Source organism: Dicentrarchus labrax, unplaced genomic scaffold (assembly GCF_905237075.1).
Source record: "Dicentrarchus labrax unplaced genomic scaffold, dlabrax2021, whole genome shotgun sequence".
NCBI lineage: Eukaryota > Metazoa > Chordata > Actinopteri > Moronidae > Dicentrarchus > Dicentrarchus labrax.
The window spans coordinates 5,570,400-5,588,484 of NW_026136716.1; the positions used below are offsets into that span (position 1 = coordinate 5,570,400).

General features: G+C 41.4%; 1 protein-coding gene and 1 long non-coding RNA gene across 4 annotated transcripts in view; one reads left to right on the forward strand and one right to left on the reverse strand.

Annotated features, from left to right (window-relative positions):
• LOC127378538 (uncharacterized) overlaps positions 1–18,085 on the forward strand; it is a 184,572-nt gene that overhangs the window by 47,485 nt on the left and 119,002 nt on the right. For 2 of the 3 annotated variants that reach the window (XR_007888069.1, XR_007888071.1), the window contains exons 4-6: positions 2,015–2,145; positions 4,769–4,805; positions 5,582–5,677. This is a non-coding gene — a long non-coding RNA (uncharacterized LOC127378538). The remainder of the gene's footprint in view (positions 1–2,014; positions 2,146–4,768; positions 4,806–5,581; positions 5,678–18,085) is intronic. The other variant, XR_007888070.1, reaches the window with a different exon arrangement.
• Positions 488–18,085, reverse strand: part of LOC127378526 (prospero homeobox protein 1) — a 37,058-nt gene continuing 19,460 nt past the window's right edge. The window contains exons 6-7 of the mRNA XM_051427416.1: positions 16,160–16,354; positions 488–2,698 (exon numbers count right to left, since the gene is read on the reverse strand). Of these exons, the coding sequence (XP_051283376.1) occupies positions 2,513–2,698; positions 16,160–16,354 (381 nt within the window). The 3' untranslated portion in view covers positions 488–2,512. The remainder of the gene's footprint in view (positions 2,699–16,159; positions 16,355–18,085) is intronic.

Below are 18,085 nucleotides of genomic sequence, written 5' to 3' on the forward strand. Positions count from 1 at the left end.
GGAGTGAGAAGGATGGTAGGGCAACAAGGGCAGACAGGCCTTGTGCCTTTGTGTATGAGTGTGAGTATGTACCTATGTCTTTTTGTGTGTGTGTGTGTGTGTGTCTGTGTGTGTGTGTGTGTGTGTGTGTGTGTGTGTGAGAGAGTGTGAGTCTGTCCCTGCATCTTTGTACTGGCTAATCTAGGCGTCAGCAGCTTTTTGAGGCTTTTGTGCTGACAATAATCACACAGCGCTCCTCTTTTCAATTCATCAGCAACAACAACAAGGGATCACATGTCCCCTATACAGAATCCACAGAGCGAGGGAGAGAGCGAGACAGAGGGAGGGCATGGACAGAGTTAAAGTGGCCGTCACGTTGCCTAGTTACTGCTTGGGTTGATGGTGATTTGGTGTGTGTGGGCAGGCACATGCAAACGGTCAACACCCTCTGCACCTCTGCAAATAAAGCAGCGAAAAGTACAATCGCACACTTACAAACAACTCCCCCTTTTTCTTTTTCTTTTTTTTCAAAGAATAATTTATTTCATGTTGCAGTGTGATGGATAAACAATGAGTAAACCACTGGTCAAATCTGTAGCAAGCATTAATAATAATCATCATCAGAATAACATTAATAGGAATAATTATTTCAATTATAAATAATAACAATATCAGAGTAATTATTACATCTATACAAGCTACAAATATCAGCATTTTGTTGTATGTCTTTTTTTTTTTTTTTGCTGTTAAAACTTTAAACACTTCACACATGACCCGGCCGGTGCAGCTGCCCCTCTTGGCCACCCGGAGCATCGAGAAAAAATTCCAGTGGAGGTTTGGTGACCTGTGGTGACTTCCAGTATCAAGGTTCTTTGCATGAAGGGGGCGTTAAAATTGGACATTTTGACATCTCGGAATGTACGAGGTATGAGCTCAACTCGGAGAACGGCTGATTGTACCGCACTTAGTCGTCAGTGTTTTGTAAAAGTGTTAAAATCCTTGGTGCAAGAGTCCGATTGGTACTTGAAAGACGCACCGCGAAGTGTGTATCATCAAAGGTTAGGCTGTCCCAGAGCACCATGAAGAATAGCTCTTGTGTTCTTGTTACTATTTCCTGTAACACTATTACAACAATGACTTACAAACGGTAGATCCATTTTAAAGCATCAGTGCTATATCTTGAAAATATTATCAACAAATCTGATTTTGGCTTATCACAGATATATAGATACTGGTGTATTTCTCTATCAGACAGAAATGCTAGAAACAGTGTTGCCATTACATAGTTTGTCCACTAGAGTGTATTTTTCAACAATAAAATGTTCTGTGCGGTACATAACTTTGTCACAAATCTTACATGAAAAAATGAAGAAATCCTGTCCATCACGTGTTTAGGTAAAAGGTAAAAGGGACCAATCTCAGATATCATTAGCATCGGCTCTGTAGTAATTAAGCCAAACAAGTGCGGTAACTGAGGTTAACGGATCAATCGGATTCACAACGGCTTAAAATAAACTTGCCATACAGTTTGTCTCGTGTTTTCCTAATATCTAAGTATCTAGATCCGAGAGATTTCTTGAAAATGAAATGGTAAAATGTCTTTGATGCTCCGGGTGCCTGAATCCAAACATGAGCCAAGAGGGGCAGCCAGGGAAGGGTGGGGCAAGGAGAGCCACACAGTCAAAAAAACACCCAGTACGTCTCAGTACAGTAAGAAGAGGGAGAAGTAAAAAGAGGAGGGGGGAAAAAGAAGGGAAATAAACAACAACTAAGTTTGTTTATGCCCAGTTTGTCTGGGTTCGGGTGAGGATTTGGGAATGCTACTGTGCTTTCCTATTCAAGAGGTGTGTGTCAGTGTGCTTGTGTGTGCATGTGTATCTATGTCAGTGACTGAAGGTTTATAGAAGAGAGGCTGTAAGCTTATACAAAGGAGAAAAAATACAGAAACAACACTTTTTTCCCCCAAAATGTCCATGTAACTTAAAAACATCCACAATAAAAAGATTTTATATATTATCATCTTCTTTCTTTTTAGTTTGCTCCAGACCTCAAGTCATGGGCTGAAGATTGATCCGTCATCTGTCCCTCACCCGTTGATGAAGAGCGAGCTTGGACGAGGTGGAGGAGAAAGAGGCGACGGGGTTTTCGGCGAGGAGGAGCTATTCTGTAAGTGCAAGGACGTTCAATTTCGCTTTTAATTTATAAAAGTCTCAACATAATTTGTTAATTTGAGTATCGTCTCACTCATGAGTCCGAGCCCTCGTAGAAGTCGCTGGAGAGGAATATTTTTTTTCTTTATAAAACATTTGGAGGGCAGTTTTGTCTTTTTAAAAGAAGGGCTGACCAAAAAACAACCACCAACAAACCTCTGTGGAAGCCTCAAAGTCACTTCATTGAATGTCAAACACCATGAAACGCATTTCACTGAAGACCTCAACCTAGTCTAACTGCGCCTTTTGGAGGCATTTTCTTACAGTCTTCTCACGGTCCTTGGAGGTTTGTCTTGCTTGCCGTGTTTCCTCCCTCGCTTTAGTCAGTCATGGAGGAGTTCTTGTAGACAGTTGGGGGATTTAAAGACCTCGGGAACCTCGCTGTCCAGTTTGCAGATCACCTTGTAGATGGCCTTCTTCCAGGATGGGTCTGCATCCTTTCCAGCCACAATGGCGTTGAAGAACTCGCGAAGAGTCACCTGGGCCACCTCCAGAAATCGATCGGGAACCTGAAGGGGGGGGAGTTGACAAAGGAGGAGGGACAGAAAACAGGAATCATAAGTGATATACATGATTTAATTGTTTGAACTGAAAAATTTCCCTTCAATCACCTTCCTCTTTCTGCTCCTAAATTTAAAGTTACAATACTGTGTTTATGATTTTTAAAAAAGTACAGAACTGTGTTACTTCTGTATGAGCATTTACTCTCAAAAGTATGTGGACACCTGAACATGAGCATTAGGATTTATCCTTTCTCAAAGCATAAAGCCCGCTCACCACTGAAAGTACACATCCTTTTGTGCACATATATTTCATGTAATGTATTTAGCGTTTTTGTGGTTATGTGAATCTTGAGGTTTATTATTGGACAAACTGAGACTTCTTCCAATAAAAGTATTGAACATTTACTAGATGAAGTCACTTGACATGTAGAATATTACAGAATAGAATAAATAATAATAATATTTATATTTTTTATAGATGTTTCTATTAATAAATTGAGTTTTTTCTTTTCCAATATGCATTAAAAGACAATATTCTGTCAAAAAAACAATCACATCCACAAAATCACAACAGAAATGCAGAGCTCTTTAAATAGTGAAAACATAAAAAGTGACTGAAAATGATGGAGTATTAGGTGTGCATGTGTTTCAGGTGTTCATATATTACTATTCCTGTACCAAGTTCTTCTTCAGCTCTGAACTTCCCCAAAATGTACTTCCCCTTTCTCAACAGCTCCCAGCTGTGCATGTGTTTGGTGTTCCTTATGCACACACTCGCACATAATGCCAGATGACACACTCAGTCCTTGACAAAGGCAGGTGAACAGTTGTCTGTGATCTGTCACAGTCTGTGTGTGTGTGTGTGTGTGTGTGTGTGTGTGTGTGGCAGAGTTTAAACAAGAGCAAAGGGATTGCAGGGATCCAATTGTCCTTTCCACATGCAGGCATAAATATACTGTCATCACAAAGTGTGTGTTTATGTGTGTCTTTTGATGCTGTGTGTGTGTGCACGCTTGTGTGTGTGTTTGACAGCAGAACAATGGCGTACACACACACACACACACACACACACACTTCTTAACACATTTTTCATTCTTTCTTCTGCCCTTTCTCCCGGGGGCAAGATCATTCAAAGACACTAAACAACCTGACTAGGATTCTCTGCCCCCTGCTTTTTTTTTCTTCTTCTTTGTCTCTTTTTTTTGCATGGAGATGCACAGACACACACTCACTCATACACACACACACACACACACACACACACACACACAGAGGGGAGGCTGACTCTTCCAGACGACGTACATGCACCTATACACCCCAACAAACACACACATGTAGAGGACGAGAGAGTGCCGTCTGGGTGCAACCCCGTCACGCGTGGCAGGACATGCCAAGGTTAGCCGCCACCAGAACGGATGAATCACCCCACACGCACACACACAGACACGCACACACACACCCTAAATGATTCCCTGGACTCTCATATACTCTGTCTACCCTCACCTACCCTCTCTCTCTTTTTAGCTGGCCCCTTGAGACCACAGTTATTTCAATGAGGCCCTCTGTCACTGTCTCGCTATAGACACTACTGTACACACACATGCACACCTACATGCTTTTTCTCATACACACACAAAAGATTAAACTTTACAGATCATATTTACAACGCAGACGTGGTAGATTTTATACATTTGTACACTTTAAAGGAAAAGTTCTGGTCTCAGGTCTTAGTAGTAGTTTTGATTGTCATGTCCTATCTCATCGTACTCAACGGATTAATTGCTTAGATCTGGGGACAAAAAATTAGAAAGTCCAAGAGGATAAGATATGAGTGAGACAATCAGAGAGGTTGTAAACAAGCAAACCGTTTTGCCGGATCATCTAAACGACTTTATTTGGAGGTGTTGAAGTAGTCAGTCAGTCATAATCCCTCAGATAGCAAGCATGATAGGTCACAGTTGAACCAGAGAGTTGGCTCATAAAGTGATATCATTTTAACATTTGCCCTCCACAGTTGTTGCACAGGTTTGACTAACTTAACACATCATAAACTGACTGCTTGTTTCCTCTTTTAAGGGATACTGCTGCATTTGAGATTTCAGCAATTAACTTGGTGAGTACAATCCTAATGTTAAAGATAGGAAGGGATCTACAAAAATATGACCCCCGTTGTAATGAATGGGAATAATCCCTTTTTAACAAAAATTACAAAAAAGAAAATCATTTCAAAAGAAATCATTAAACCTCAGCAGGAGCCAAAACCTTTCTGTAATTTTAAAAGGCTAAACCGTCTTGTTTTACCTCTGCAAGGAAATACAGAAAGCACCAAAGTCAAGCTGCTGTTTTTAATAGTTGCTGTGAAACTGCCCAGTGGGACAAATAAAAGTTGAAACCTGAGCTTGATCTTGAAGATGAATGTGCCTTTGAGGCGTTCTCTTCCTCCTGGAATACATCCCTTCAACCTTTTAGTTTTTCAAATTTGCTCTCATCTTTAAAAAAGAAAAGACTCATACACCGTTTTTGATGTCTTCTTGGAGCATCTTAATATTTTTCCCTTGCTGATGTGAATATTCTTAATCTTTGACCTCTTTCAAGCTACAAACTGAAGCACTCTCACTGTACTGAGGTACATCGGTGGAACACGTAAAATGCAGTGTAGCTACAAAACCTGGATGCCCTGTTCGAATGTTGCTCTTCTGCTTTTGCTTTTTCCTGTGTTCTCGTCTGTCCGTTGTTTGATATCTCAATCGCAAAGAGCTGTGAAACCAAATCCGCCACGGACACTAGGACAGTAAGAGATTCAGTGACCTTGACCTCAGAAGGGCCCTGGCCTGACTTTGGCACTGCCTCGTTCAGCACGATGATTTGTGTGTTTTTAAAATGTTTCAGGATGGCGTGCGTCACCGTCGCAGCGGCGAGAGGACTCAAAGTGCTGAAACAAGACTAGGACGGGGAGAGAAAAGGACACCGCTGATTCAAAGAGAGGTAGGGAAACAGGAATGAAATGAAGCAGGGAGGATATTGTGTGTCTTGTTGGGTATCAGCTCAACTGGACAAACACACAAACACACATAGAGACACGCACTTGGGTCCAGATGCCCAGATTTGTCTGGCTGTCGTAAATCAGTCCAATAAAGAGATCTAAATTAGGCCATCATCAATACAGATCGGCCTGTTTCCCCTGTGTGTGTGTGTGTGTGTGTGTGTGTGTGTGTGTGTGTGTGTGTGTGTGTGTGTGTGTGTGTGTGTGTGTGTGTGTGTGTGAGAGATTTACTCCTGGCTTGGATCTTGATATGGTTTCTAGTTGCCAGGAGAGAGAGAGCGAGCGAGGAATGGGGAAAGTGGGAAAGAGAAAGAAAGATAAAGAGGAAGAAAGACACTTGGTTCCCAGTAAACATAATTCGCATGATTGCTCCGGTTTGGTGGGTAAATATTGGATGAAGGGAGGCTCAATTACTCTCTCTTCACACACGCACGCGCGCACACACACCCACACACACACACACACACACACACACACACACACACACACACACACACAGAAGGACAAGAGCCTGTAAATCTCTAAATCGCTGCCCAACAAAGAGGCCTACTGGGACGCCCTCCCTCCCTTTTTCTCCTCATCTCTTTCCTCTCTCTCATCCTCGCTGTCTCGCTTCTTCGTCCTCCTCATTGGCTCTTCTGCCCCTCGTCTCTTTTTGGAAATTTGAGAAATCAAAACTTACTGAGTGTTTATTATACATCACAGGCAAACTCATCGCACTTATTTGAAGTAAAAAAAAAAAGTTCTCAGTGTGCTGATGGAAGCCTTTGCTGCTTTCGGGAAATGTCGCCTGCGTTGAGGCCACTTCATCTGTTTTTGCTTTTCCATTTTCCACTATGTTGCATGCTATTGTTATTTGCATTTGCAAATGTATCAATCTTTGTCTTATGGTTTCATCATCTGCATGTCTGTCTCACTGTCTCATTTGCATTTTAGCAAAGTTATGGCCCATTTAATCAAAACATATGAAGGACAAATACAAAGCCACATTAATTTCAAAACTTCTTCTTCTTCTCAGAACAAATTAAACTGTTTCACTAGTTGCAGTTTTTAAATCTGCAACAGTTTCATGAATGTAAATATTAATTTCACAGCTCTATCTTGCTTACAAGTGGCGATTTAACAAAATTTGTTCTAAAAATTTGGTGTAGTTTTGCTCTTTTGCATTATGTTTCTAGTGAGCAGTGAAAACACAAGAGTGCCACCTGCAAACCATCACTAAGGGACCTGAAGTGCATAAACAGCACCAAGCAGTAAGCACTTAGCAACAGTGACGTCTGCTTTGCTAATTTAGTCATTTTTTACAGTGCAGACCACAAGCACAAAAGGGCAGTGTTGCACTAAAAATTATTTTTAGAATAAAGGAGAGCCTTTTATAAGTAGGTTACTTCTTTATAGATACACTGCCCCATTTTAACTTAACACAGACTCAAGTTACACACCCATGTAGAACATCAACATAGACAGCATAATCGTGCAGAAAATATACGCATAACTTATCAGTGACTATCCTCACTTCATCCATACAGTGTGGCACGGCAGCACATTCTGGCACACACACACACACACACACACAAGAAACCTTCAGTGAGCAGAAGAATCACTTCATCACAAACTTTAATTCAAAACACCATAATTATTTTGCTCAACATCTCTCCCAAGCCCTCTGAGAGATACCATAAGTCTTCGCGCTGAAGGATCAGTGACAAATCTTGTGAATATTATCTTTGAATGCTACTGTTGCTGTTCATTTGTACCAAAATCTGATTCCACCGATTCCCGTACAGCAGTTATAGCATGTCTTTTTTTATTCAGCTTTTTAATTACATTTAGTTTTTGCCAGTAAGGGTGAAGCTTCTTTTTAGAAATAAGTGGCAATATCTTAAAGATAACACAAGACAAATGGAAATCACTGAACTAGTATCAAGATAATGCAACAGAATCTTGAAGCTTTTTCTTTGTTTTGAAGGAAATTCTGAATTTAAGACTCGGCAACTGAAGAATAGGTTTTTTTCTGTGTGAGGTAACAAAGGTCACTGACTAATAGTGGAAGTAAATGATAGTTGTTAAAATAAGCTCGGTAATAAGCAGCGTGTTTTATAGTCATGTACATTCTCTAAGCACTTCCTTGACCTTTGTCTCATTTATCTTTCCTTCCTTTGCACCCTTAAAGCTTGCTATTCTTCCTCTACCTTCCCTGTTCATACCCACCTCCCATTCTCCCTGCCTCCCCTCCTCTTGTCCCTTGTTAATATAAGCCTCTTTCTCCACCTCCCTCTCTGTCTCCTAAAGGATTAATGCTTTTTTCTCTTCACGCTGTCACCATGAAACTGATAGAGACATGTGTCTCTGTCTGTGCTGTGTGTCTGTTTGTGTGCTCAGTTGGCTCTACCTATTCACCTCTACTCACCGTCTTGCACAAAAGGAAACACAAGCACCAGACTCTTAAGAAATCTCGGTACAGACACTATATGTCTCACTCTCAAGGTGTTCGAACTGAAAGACTCTGACTGTATTTGCCTATCGTCCCTTCTCTTTCCACCTCTTTCCCTGTGTGTAGACGTGTACACTTATTACGCGTGTTTTTATATGAGCTTACGTTTATGTGTGTGGTTTGATCGTTGATAATTTTTCGTCTCGCTCGTCCCTTTTCAAACCATCTTTCTACTCTTGCTGCAAGGTGCTGCTCTTTTCAATTTCAGACGACCCTCACCCCACACACACACCTCGACACTCTCCATTCTGTTGCTATTCATTCGCTCTGTGGCCTTGAGGTCCACTTTGCTGTTGGTCAGTAGAGTATTTTTCTATCATTGAGACAATACTGGAACTCTTTCATGTGCTGCTCCTTCTGTGGGTCGAGCAAATGCTCTGTGCATATGTATGTGTGTGTGAGAGAGAGAGTGGACATATCTTTTTGTGCCAACACACAAGCATCTGCTTCCTTTTTCCTCCTCTTCTCTCTCACTCTCCCTCTCTTTCCCTGCTATCAGGCCTGGCTTTAGTCACACACAGACCCTGGCAGGAAAATACGAACGCACACACACACACAACCACACAACCACACACACACACACACACGCACACACACACATACATTCAGGACTTGTCCTCCTCTTTGTCTTTTTCCTTTCATCCTTTCATCCTTTCTCGTTCCACAGGAACTAAGAAATGGAATTCATACTTCATTATACTTGAGCTGTTCTGTCTGTATCAGATATAGAGTGATTAAGGAAGTTAAGCAGGAGGTGGCCAAACACCTTATGTTGATTTTTCCATCTCCATCTGCATATCTATTTTTTTATTTGAATCTTGAACAGACTGAGCATGCTCAGGCTTTTTTACTTACATCCAACTCATGCAAATACTGATTCCTGCATTAAAAGGACACTTCCTTATTTGTGTCCAAAACATTGTTGTTTTGGTTTGAAACTCCAAATATACACACCCATTCTGCACGCATATGTGCTCACCTCTTTCTATCTGTGAGCCTCTGGAGCATCAGCTTCTGTTTCCTCTCTTGCTGCCACACACACATGCTGACTATCTATAACTGTCCTCCTTTAGGATGTTGTTAGTGTGAGAGATGGAGAATTTTTAACATTTAGGTGCATCTATTAATGCCACAAGAGACAGAAGGCAGAGTTGTAGGCACAGCGGGAGACTCAAGTCAGATTACAGTAGACAGAAAGATGAAGACTTGACCCGAGAAAATAAAAACCTTCAGGTCTGTAGTTACGGCCTACTAAAGTCCGAAGAACAGGCAAAAAATAAGGATGAGTAAGACGATGAAAGGCAAGCCTTGCATGGCTTGAATATTTAATTTTAAGGCCAATGAAAGGAGTTTGCTGCAGGATTGCAAAAAAAGTATTAATGCGCCTTTGAAAAGAAAATATTCAAATGCAGCATCATTTTGTCGTCATTCAGAAACCTGAAAGAGTTGCCTTGGACTTGCCCTTAATGACTTAATACTTGCATTGGCAGGACTTGAGACTTGACTTTGACTTGCCCCAAAATAGGTCAAAGCAGCTCAAGATTGAGTGCCTTGCTCAACCTTGCTTTAACTGTAATTGTTAAGGGAATGAGCGAGGAGTTCCTCTACGTTCCAGCCGCACAGTACATACAGTACATAAGTAGCACACACTATAACCTGCCTGGTGCAGGGTTGTTTGACACAGTCACCCATATTTGCACCAGGCAGATAGCAGCCATTCCAAAGTGAAGCAGGAAATACCGCGCTGGAGAGACACGTTTTGCAGGATACACATGAAGTTAAAAAATAATTGGCCGTTTGACGTCAAATAAATCTTCGTCTCTCTATCATGGACCCCTCAGGGTCACAGCTGCCTTTCAAAATTAAAGGTAAAAGTGGAGGCTGGGGGTTCCTCCAGGACATCAGCAATATGTTTCCTTTCTCTGCTGCTCTTTTGTCAATCAGTCACTGATCTCACTGTCATCAGGACAATGGCAATAAAGTTTCTCTTTGTTCAGACTGCATGTGACTGAGAGGAAGGGTCTGCGTCCTGAGATTGCGTCTGTGTGTGTGCGTCTGTTCTCACTATCTCATGAGTGTGTGTATCTTTTTTTTTTTTGTGTGCAACCATTGCGTGTGTCTTCGTATCTCTGCACGCTACAGTCAGAATCTGTGTGTGTGTGCGTGTTCATACACGTGCTGTGTTTCCTTGGATTGGTGTGTGTGTTCTGTGCTTCCGTGTGTGTGCAAGTGTGTGTGTGTGTGGGTGTGCAAGTGTGTGTCACCCATAGAGGACAATAGCCTGGGTCATCTGACTGAGAGGCTGCAGACCACTAGTATCACATGACGGAGGCTGAAGGCCACGTCTTTGTTACCAGGCCTATTGTTAAAGCTAAGGAGACAGCTGGGGCAGGGGAAGGGAATCACTGCATGCACAACACACACACACACACACACACACACACTCATATTTACACACATACAGGAAGACCGTACACAGTCACCCATGCACGCACGCACACACACATACACCACCCCCTCGTGACTCCAATCAGGCTCAGTGACAAAGATGATGCCTTCTTCGTCTCAACTGGAATACTAAGACACACACACACACACACACACACACACACACACACACAACACGCACACACACACTACTGCAAGCAGATAGCTATAATTATAGTGACAGAAACTGGCAGGTGGCATTGTCTGTACCATACCGCTCTCTGTCAAGCAGCAACAGAGAGAAGGAGACACTGAGGAAGACTGAGTTACTTAGTGCTCATACTTGCTTAATGATATTGAGTGACAGCAACAAAGAGTGTGTGCTCACATAGATTAAGGTTGTGTGTGTGTGTGTGTGTGTGTGTGTGTGTGTGTGTGTGTGTGTTCAACCTTGTTTCCTAAAAATGAATGTGCAAATACAACTAATTTGCATTAGCAAATAGTTGTTTTTTTCCAGCAGTATCCACTCCTGGCAACTAAAACATGATTAACTCTTTATGGTTCTGTTTACCCCATTCAAAGCTCTTCAAAGATCTTTTCTTAATCTTAACCAAGTGTTTCCTGTCAAGGTCCTGTCTTTTTTTGACCCTCCACCCACCCTGACTCAGAAATGTATTTGGCAAAGCAGATCAATAGCACATACTTGTAACTTGTGCAAGACAAGGTTGCATCTAACTATGGTCCAATAGATATGAGGATGTTTTATTACCACTTAAATATTGCATTAGCCATTAGTTCTACAGTGGTTGTTAATGGGAATCCTTTAATCTAAGATTAATTATTTGTATTGATTTCAAGATTTGAAGAGAGTTTTTGGTGTCCCACGATAGTCTAGAATTCAGTTTCAGATGCTTTGGTATTATCTATCATCTTTTAATATATTTTAGGTGGGTGACATTAAATACTTGGCATGAAAATTGTCAACTTAAACATATTAAAAGCTGGTGTCTTTCCTAGTAAAATACATCACATAAACCCTAGTGAGTAAGATGCAGTAATTGCCAAAGCTCTATGCTCAGAATGAGGGAGATATCAGAGTTAGAGAAAGAGGGAGTAGAGAAAAAGAAAGCAGGACAGGTGTAGTCTTGGAAGTGTGTGTGTGCACGCGCCTTCTGGGTAGGTTACAAATAGAAGACAGAAAAAGGCGAGGACAAGGGAAAGATGGAGGAGGAACTTAGAGCTGGGTTGAGACAGACAAACCTTTAATATTTTAGTGTGTGTTGATTTGTTAGCAACAGAACAGCCAATCAGCATTGGGCACAATCCAAAAAATAAACCCAAACTTAAGCATCAAGGCATTTATATAAAGCTGCAAAACCTTGTCTATGAGACAGGAGAATCTAAGAGAAAGCCCACTCAGAATCGATTTCTGAGAGCCGAGCTTGCCCCCTTTTTTCAATGGACCCGTATAAAGATGAAGAGGAAGCGGAAAAAGATGAGTGAATAGATGAATAAGGAAAGACAAAGGATGACAAAGAATCTAAAACGGTGGAGAAAGACATGAGAAGTTTAGCCTTTCATGAAATGCACAGCTTATGAAACCAGATAGCTCTGAAATGTGAGTGTGTGACCACTCTGTGGCCTCCAGGTGTGTGTGTGTGTGTGTGTCTCTGTGTACGCCGCTCAAAGTCAAAGGGCAGATTTTGGTAGCAACCACACCCACCCTTCAAGGCTGGGTATCTCTGCTCTTTCAGAAGAACACAAATGAGTATCTGTGCGTGTGTGTGTGTGTGTGTATACGTGAACATATGTGTGTGTGTGTGTGTGTGTGTGTGTGTGTGTGTGTGTGTTTCAATGTGTGAGGCGCAGCTGTGCCGTCGTTTGGTGCTGACAGAGCCAGCGAGGATCCTTGAACTGGAAAGATGAGAACGTCCTCTAGAAGGCTTCATAAAAACATCTCATTGTCCCTCTCATTGTCGCACACACACACACACACACACACACACACCAAAATAAAACAACTTCATCCCTTTCTAAGCTCTCGGCCTTAGTTTGTGTGAGAGTTCGGCAGAGTGTGCGTGTGCCGAAGTCCCCAAAGCGTAGGTGTGCTTCAAATATTGCACCAAAACTTTAACACACACACAAGTTAAGAGTGCCATGCCCAATGCTGCTGGCAGCCTTAACCAACCACTCGTCAATCTGTTCTCAAAATAAAATAAAAAAAAGCAAAAAGAGGAAACGTTTCCCTTCCTCTTGGCAGAAGGTAGAAGCTGACACCTTTCCCTGAGTGTCCTGGCAAAGAAAATCTCTTTTTGTTTTCCCTCTTTTTTTGAAGATGAGACTATTCCCCATTTCCTTTCCCTTTCTCCAGCATTACTTCCTTTCTTTGCCTTCCTCATTAGTTAGTGGGCAGAGCTGCAATTAGGACAGAACTGTTTCAGAGACTGGGGAGCGGAGGGTAAGGAGGAGAGCGGAGACTGTAAGGATGGAGCGAGAGAGGTAAACAAGAAAGAAGAGTTGAAAGAATGTGGCTGGTAGAGGGGAGGAGGAGGTAATTAATGAAGCTGCTATAATTACTGAGGCCTGTTTACGCCAACTATGGAAGACAACACACACACAAACTCCCGACAAATTACACTCACCTTTCCACAGCAATAATCTACAATGACTATTTAAAATGCTGCCTGAGTACGTTGACTAATGACTCGCTTTTTTTCAACCCATCAAACCGAAGAACACAGTGTTGACTCAGATTACGTTTTTCTTTTAACCAGAAAAACATAATAAATGCAAATTATTTAACCTTGTAAGGCGTTCTTTGAGCAGTTAATTTGACAAAGAGCAGATTTTTTATGGAAGAAATAAAAGCTGTTGGGGCATAAAGATGAGGAGATGATGTAGATGAGGAGTGTGAAAAAAAAATGACAAAAGAGAGACAAGAGATGGGAGTCAGGAGGAGTTAAGCGTGGGACGACGGAGAAAAGGAAAAGAGGGGAGAGGAGTGGAGGGTCATGAGAGAGAGGCACAATAGGAGAGAATGAAAAGGGGATAAAGAGGGAGGAGAGGACAAAGAGAAATGAAAGAGGGATAAGAGAAGGAGAGGATAAGGAGAGGAGGTGACGGAGAGAACATATCGACAGAGGACAGATTCAGCAGGAAGGGTGGGAGGAAGGAGAGGGGGCAAGGAAAGAGCCAAAAGAGGAGGAAGGAGGGGAGGAGTGCAGGTGGGTGTGATGGGGGACAAACCAAGGTGGAACTCTGATGATGCTAAATTTGGCAAAAGGAGAAGACTTCAGTGTGTGTGTGTGTGTGTCGTGTGAGTGTGTGTGTGTATGTCGGGAGACTTGCTGAATCGGCCGTGGTTCCAGTTTCACGCCTCTGAGTTTGACAGAGGGGGGAGAGAAAGGGTGAGAGAAGGAGAGAGAGAGAGGTCCCCAGCCAGTAATGTTCCCTCAGGGCAGACGGACGAAAGGATGGAGGGAGGGAGGGAGGAAAGAGGGAGGTGAAGGGAGAGACGGCAGGAAAGGGGACAAAGTACGGGAAGAAAATGTATACCTACCTTTGCAAACACACTTCATTACACACATTCTTTAACTCAGCATCTTCTACTGATTACAATTATATGCTACAGGCCTGCAAATTATCCCATTAACTACAAATCTTGACCATTTCCAACACCTTATTAAAAGTGTTAATATTGATTTTCTACCTCTCAGGCAGCCCTTAGTTTCCATTCATATCAGATGACGTGTAAACACTTGAAAGTAGAGGTCTGCATGATGTGTTTTGGTGAATTTCAAGTCTGTGTGTCACTTGTTGTACAAGTTGTAACATTCACTATTTCCATTATTTAATTAAACAATTAACTGAGAAAAGAATTGGCAGATTAATTATTGTAGTTAGTTGTCTGTTTAGCAGTGCACGGTCAGGATATGCACCATCAACAAACCCCATTGTTGATGGTGCATACGTTCAAAGAAACCTATTGAAAGCATTGCCTTCACACCTTCGTTTTTCAAACTGTTTCCATTGGAGTTTCATCAAATGCACCACTATGGCAGGGTTTTCAAAACAGTCACTGCTCCCCAATGCACTACTACACTATTTAAACTATGACAACTAAATGTTGACTTTAAAGGTTTGCCTCTCTTAGTTTCTGGTTTCAAGTGTCTTCAAGTTTATTTTCATATTGCACTGAAATTAACTGAAACTAATGGATGCCTGAACAGTGGGAAATCTTAAAGAATCATTGGCATTGATGTGTGGCTGAAAGGCTAAACTATGCAAAGCCACAGTCATGGTTCCAACTCCTGACCCCAGGATGAACCTCACCCCAGGGTCCCTAAAAATAACCCCACTGGCAACCAGCTGAAATCAACACACACAAATGATTTGCATGTGTGTGTCTTTTTCCTGTACAGGTCCTTTTCATACACACCTGTGAAAATCTGCCTGGCTCTTGTTATGCAAAGCATGCAAAGCATTTGATATGCATTCGCCCACAAGTCTCCCTGTGTGTTTTGTCTGCAGATCTTACTCTGTGCATTTTAGCATCAACATTTCTCTCCCTAAGCGAAAAAGTGTGTGTGTGTGCGTGTGCGTGCGTGTGTGTTAGTGGTGAGGTGTGTGCTAATGGACATCTAAATGCTGCTGATGTTACGTTGAATAGTTTAAGGGCCCTCAGGTCCCCTTAGACCAATATTGGGAGAGAAAAAGTGAGGGAGAGAATGTGACTTCTGCAAATCGCTTTGACAAGGACACCCGTGCCTCGAGCGGCGTCCTCTTTCGCCTCATCGAACACACACAAACACACACACACACACACACACTGCGACATCCACACCTCAGCAGAATCGTGAGGTGACTGTTGCGCTCTGAACAGCTGACTTGGTAGAGGACGTTTGTGTGTGTGTGTGTGTGTGTGTGTGTGTGAGTTGTGCTGAATCCAGTTTTGACACAGTTTTGAAAGATAACTGAGAAACAGTCTTTTTTTTAAATAATGTGAGCTGGTTAAAGGAAACTTGTTACAACTGTACTGTCAAGTATATATTTTTTTAAAATTCAAATTAATCACATATTGACTTACTGAAGGCAAACTAACCTTTTATACAAAATTCTAGCAAATGAATGGATACCACAAAGACCTTGTATTGAGGAAAATATTTTTTGTGTGTATTTTACAAAATGTTTTGAAGGGTTTAGGGTAATTTACGCAAGCATGTAATCCTTCAGTTAAAGTTAAACTTTTCAAGACTGGAGTTTTGACAGGGTTAGGGTTAGGCTGCATCATTCAAAAAACTTGACTTGATTTGAGAGGGTTTGCAGTGAACAGACACGACAGTATCTGTTCTCAGTCTCGTTAACAATGATGCACACACTTGTCATTGTTAAATTTTACATTGTTGAGTTGAAAAACTCTGGGCTTCCCTCCAAAGTGATCATTATCTGCCTTTATATCAACCAAGCTCACACATTTGAAAGCCCTCCCTCTGGCTCGTCTTACCTCAAAGTCGTTGGCCTTGTTGTAGTGCATGTTGAGCGCCCTGAAGAGCTCGGCATCGCGGCCTACCGCCATCTCCTCTGCGGTGGTCACGCCCTCGTTGATGGCCTGGCGGGCAAACTTCTCCATCTGGATGTAGTAGAACTCCCTGAAGTTGCTGAACCACTTGATCAGCTGGGAGGTGATGCAGCGATTGAACTGTAGAGGAAGAAAATGAAATAACCTTTTGTTAGATTAGAAAAAAAATCCACATTAAATTTAATTGTAGCAATTGCAAACTTGACACATTTAATGAATGTAGGTAGAGAAAGAATTATTGAGATCGATAGTGTCTGTAAGGAAAAACAATACATGTCTTATGTGTAGGTTCTGGTGTACTGAGGCTGCTGTGGACTGCTACAGGTTATTGAATATCAGTTCAGTTATCCATTGGATAAATAGCTGTTTCACTGTAACAGATTTTAATGATTTATGAGGGTTGTAACAGACGTTAAACATATCTTTAAATGTTTTAACAGATAGTTTAATAGTAGTTTTTTGGTGAGTAGATTTGTGACTGAATGTTGCTTCCTGTTTGATGGGGCTGTAGTTTTATAATAGCACAGCCTGTTTGCCTTGGTACTTATTTGCATGGTGGCATGTAATCAAATTTGACTTTAAATGGACCTCTGTGTGAGAGCTTAGCTTGGTTTATGGCACAACATTTACATCTACTCATAACTTTTCTTTAAAGCATTACCTTACTCATTTACTCCCTGTGGAAAGTCATTCATTTACAATACTAGTAACATTACTTTTGCGCTACAACATTGCCTGACATGCTTGGTCACATAATATGAACTGCATTTGACAAGACAAACTCACTCAAACAAGCTCACTCGAGTTGCTTGCACAGCAAACTATGGCTTTACAGTAGACTAGTCCATGGTATTTGACGTGTCTATCACTATAGCAGTGGTTATACCTCATGAGGAGCAGTCTCTCAAATCGTTTGTTAGGCAACCTGTTCCCTCTCAGCACAGGACTGCCCAGGCTGAAGAGCCTGTCCATGGTCACTCTAGACTGTCTCTGTATTGAATTTCATGGATATTGTAAGGAAACGTTCAGGATCTCCATCTCTGACTTCAGATATTCAATGACTTCGGTGTCGGAGTTGAAGGAAGCTGTATCCTCCTCTTGCGCCATTGTTGCGCAAAAGTGCATAAAAAGATTTTCTTCTATGATAGATAATTCTAGTAACACAAGTAACGTAATTGTTTGATTAGTAACTGTGATTACTGATTTAGGAACAGTAATGCATTCATTACAATGTTACAGACAAATGTAAATAAGTACAGTACTTTGTAAAGTAACCTTCTTTACTTTGTGTCGGGTGTACCAACACTGGAATTGACTTATCTTTGTATAATTCATGCAGTTTTTTTGTAAACCTCTAGCAGCTCTGAGCTTTACTTGTATGAATAAGAAGAAAACAATGGAAATGTTTTTACACATTAACAACAAGCTGCTTTAAATGCAGGTCACTGAGAGGAAAAAAAGGAGTTCTGCTTTATATATTTCTTTTGAGGATTATTTAGTCAAGGTCAAATGTGTTAATTTTTTTGGTTTGTTTACAGCAGATTTCACTCCAGTCAAAGTCACTTACTGCTGGGATGAATTATTACATTTTGATTATTTTCTACACCGTGGGAATATCCTATGTCAAGATTAAATAGGCAATATAAACAGGAGAAATATTGTGATTTAGTTGCATTTTCTTGTGTGCGTGTGTGTGTGTGTGAGTGTGTCCCTGTTTGTACATAATGCATGTGTGTAAATACACTCCAATTAACTTTAACGAACACACACTTTTAAAATGTTTCAACCTCATTAGCCACTAAAACAGTCTACACCTTGAGGGCCCTCGCTTACAAAAAAAAGAAACGAAAT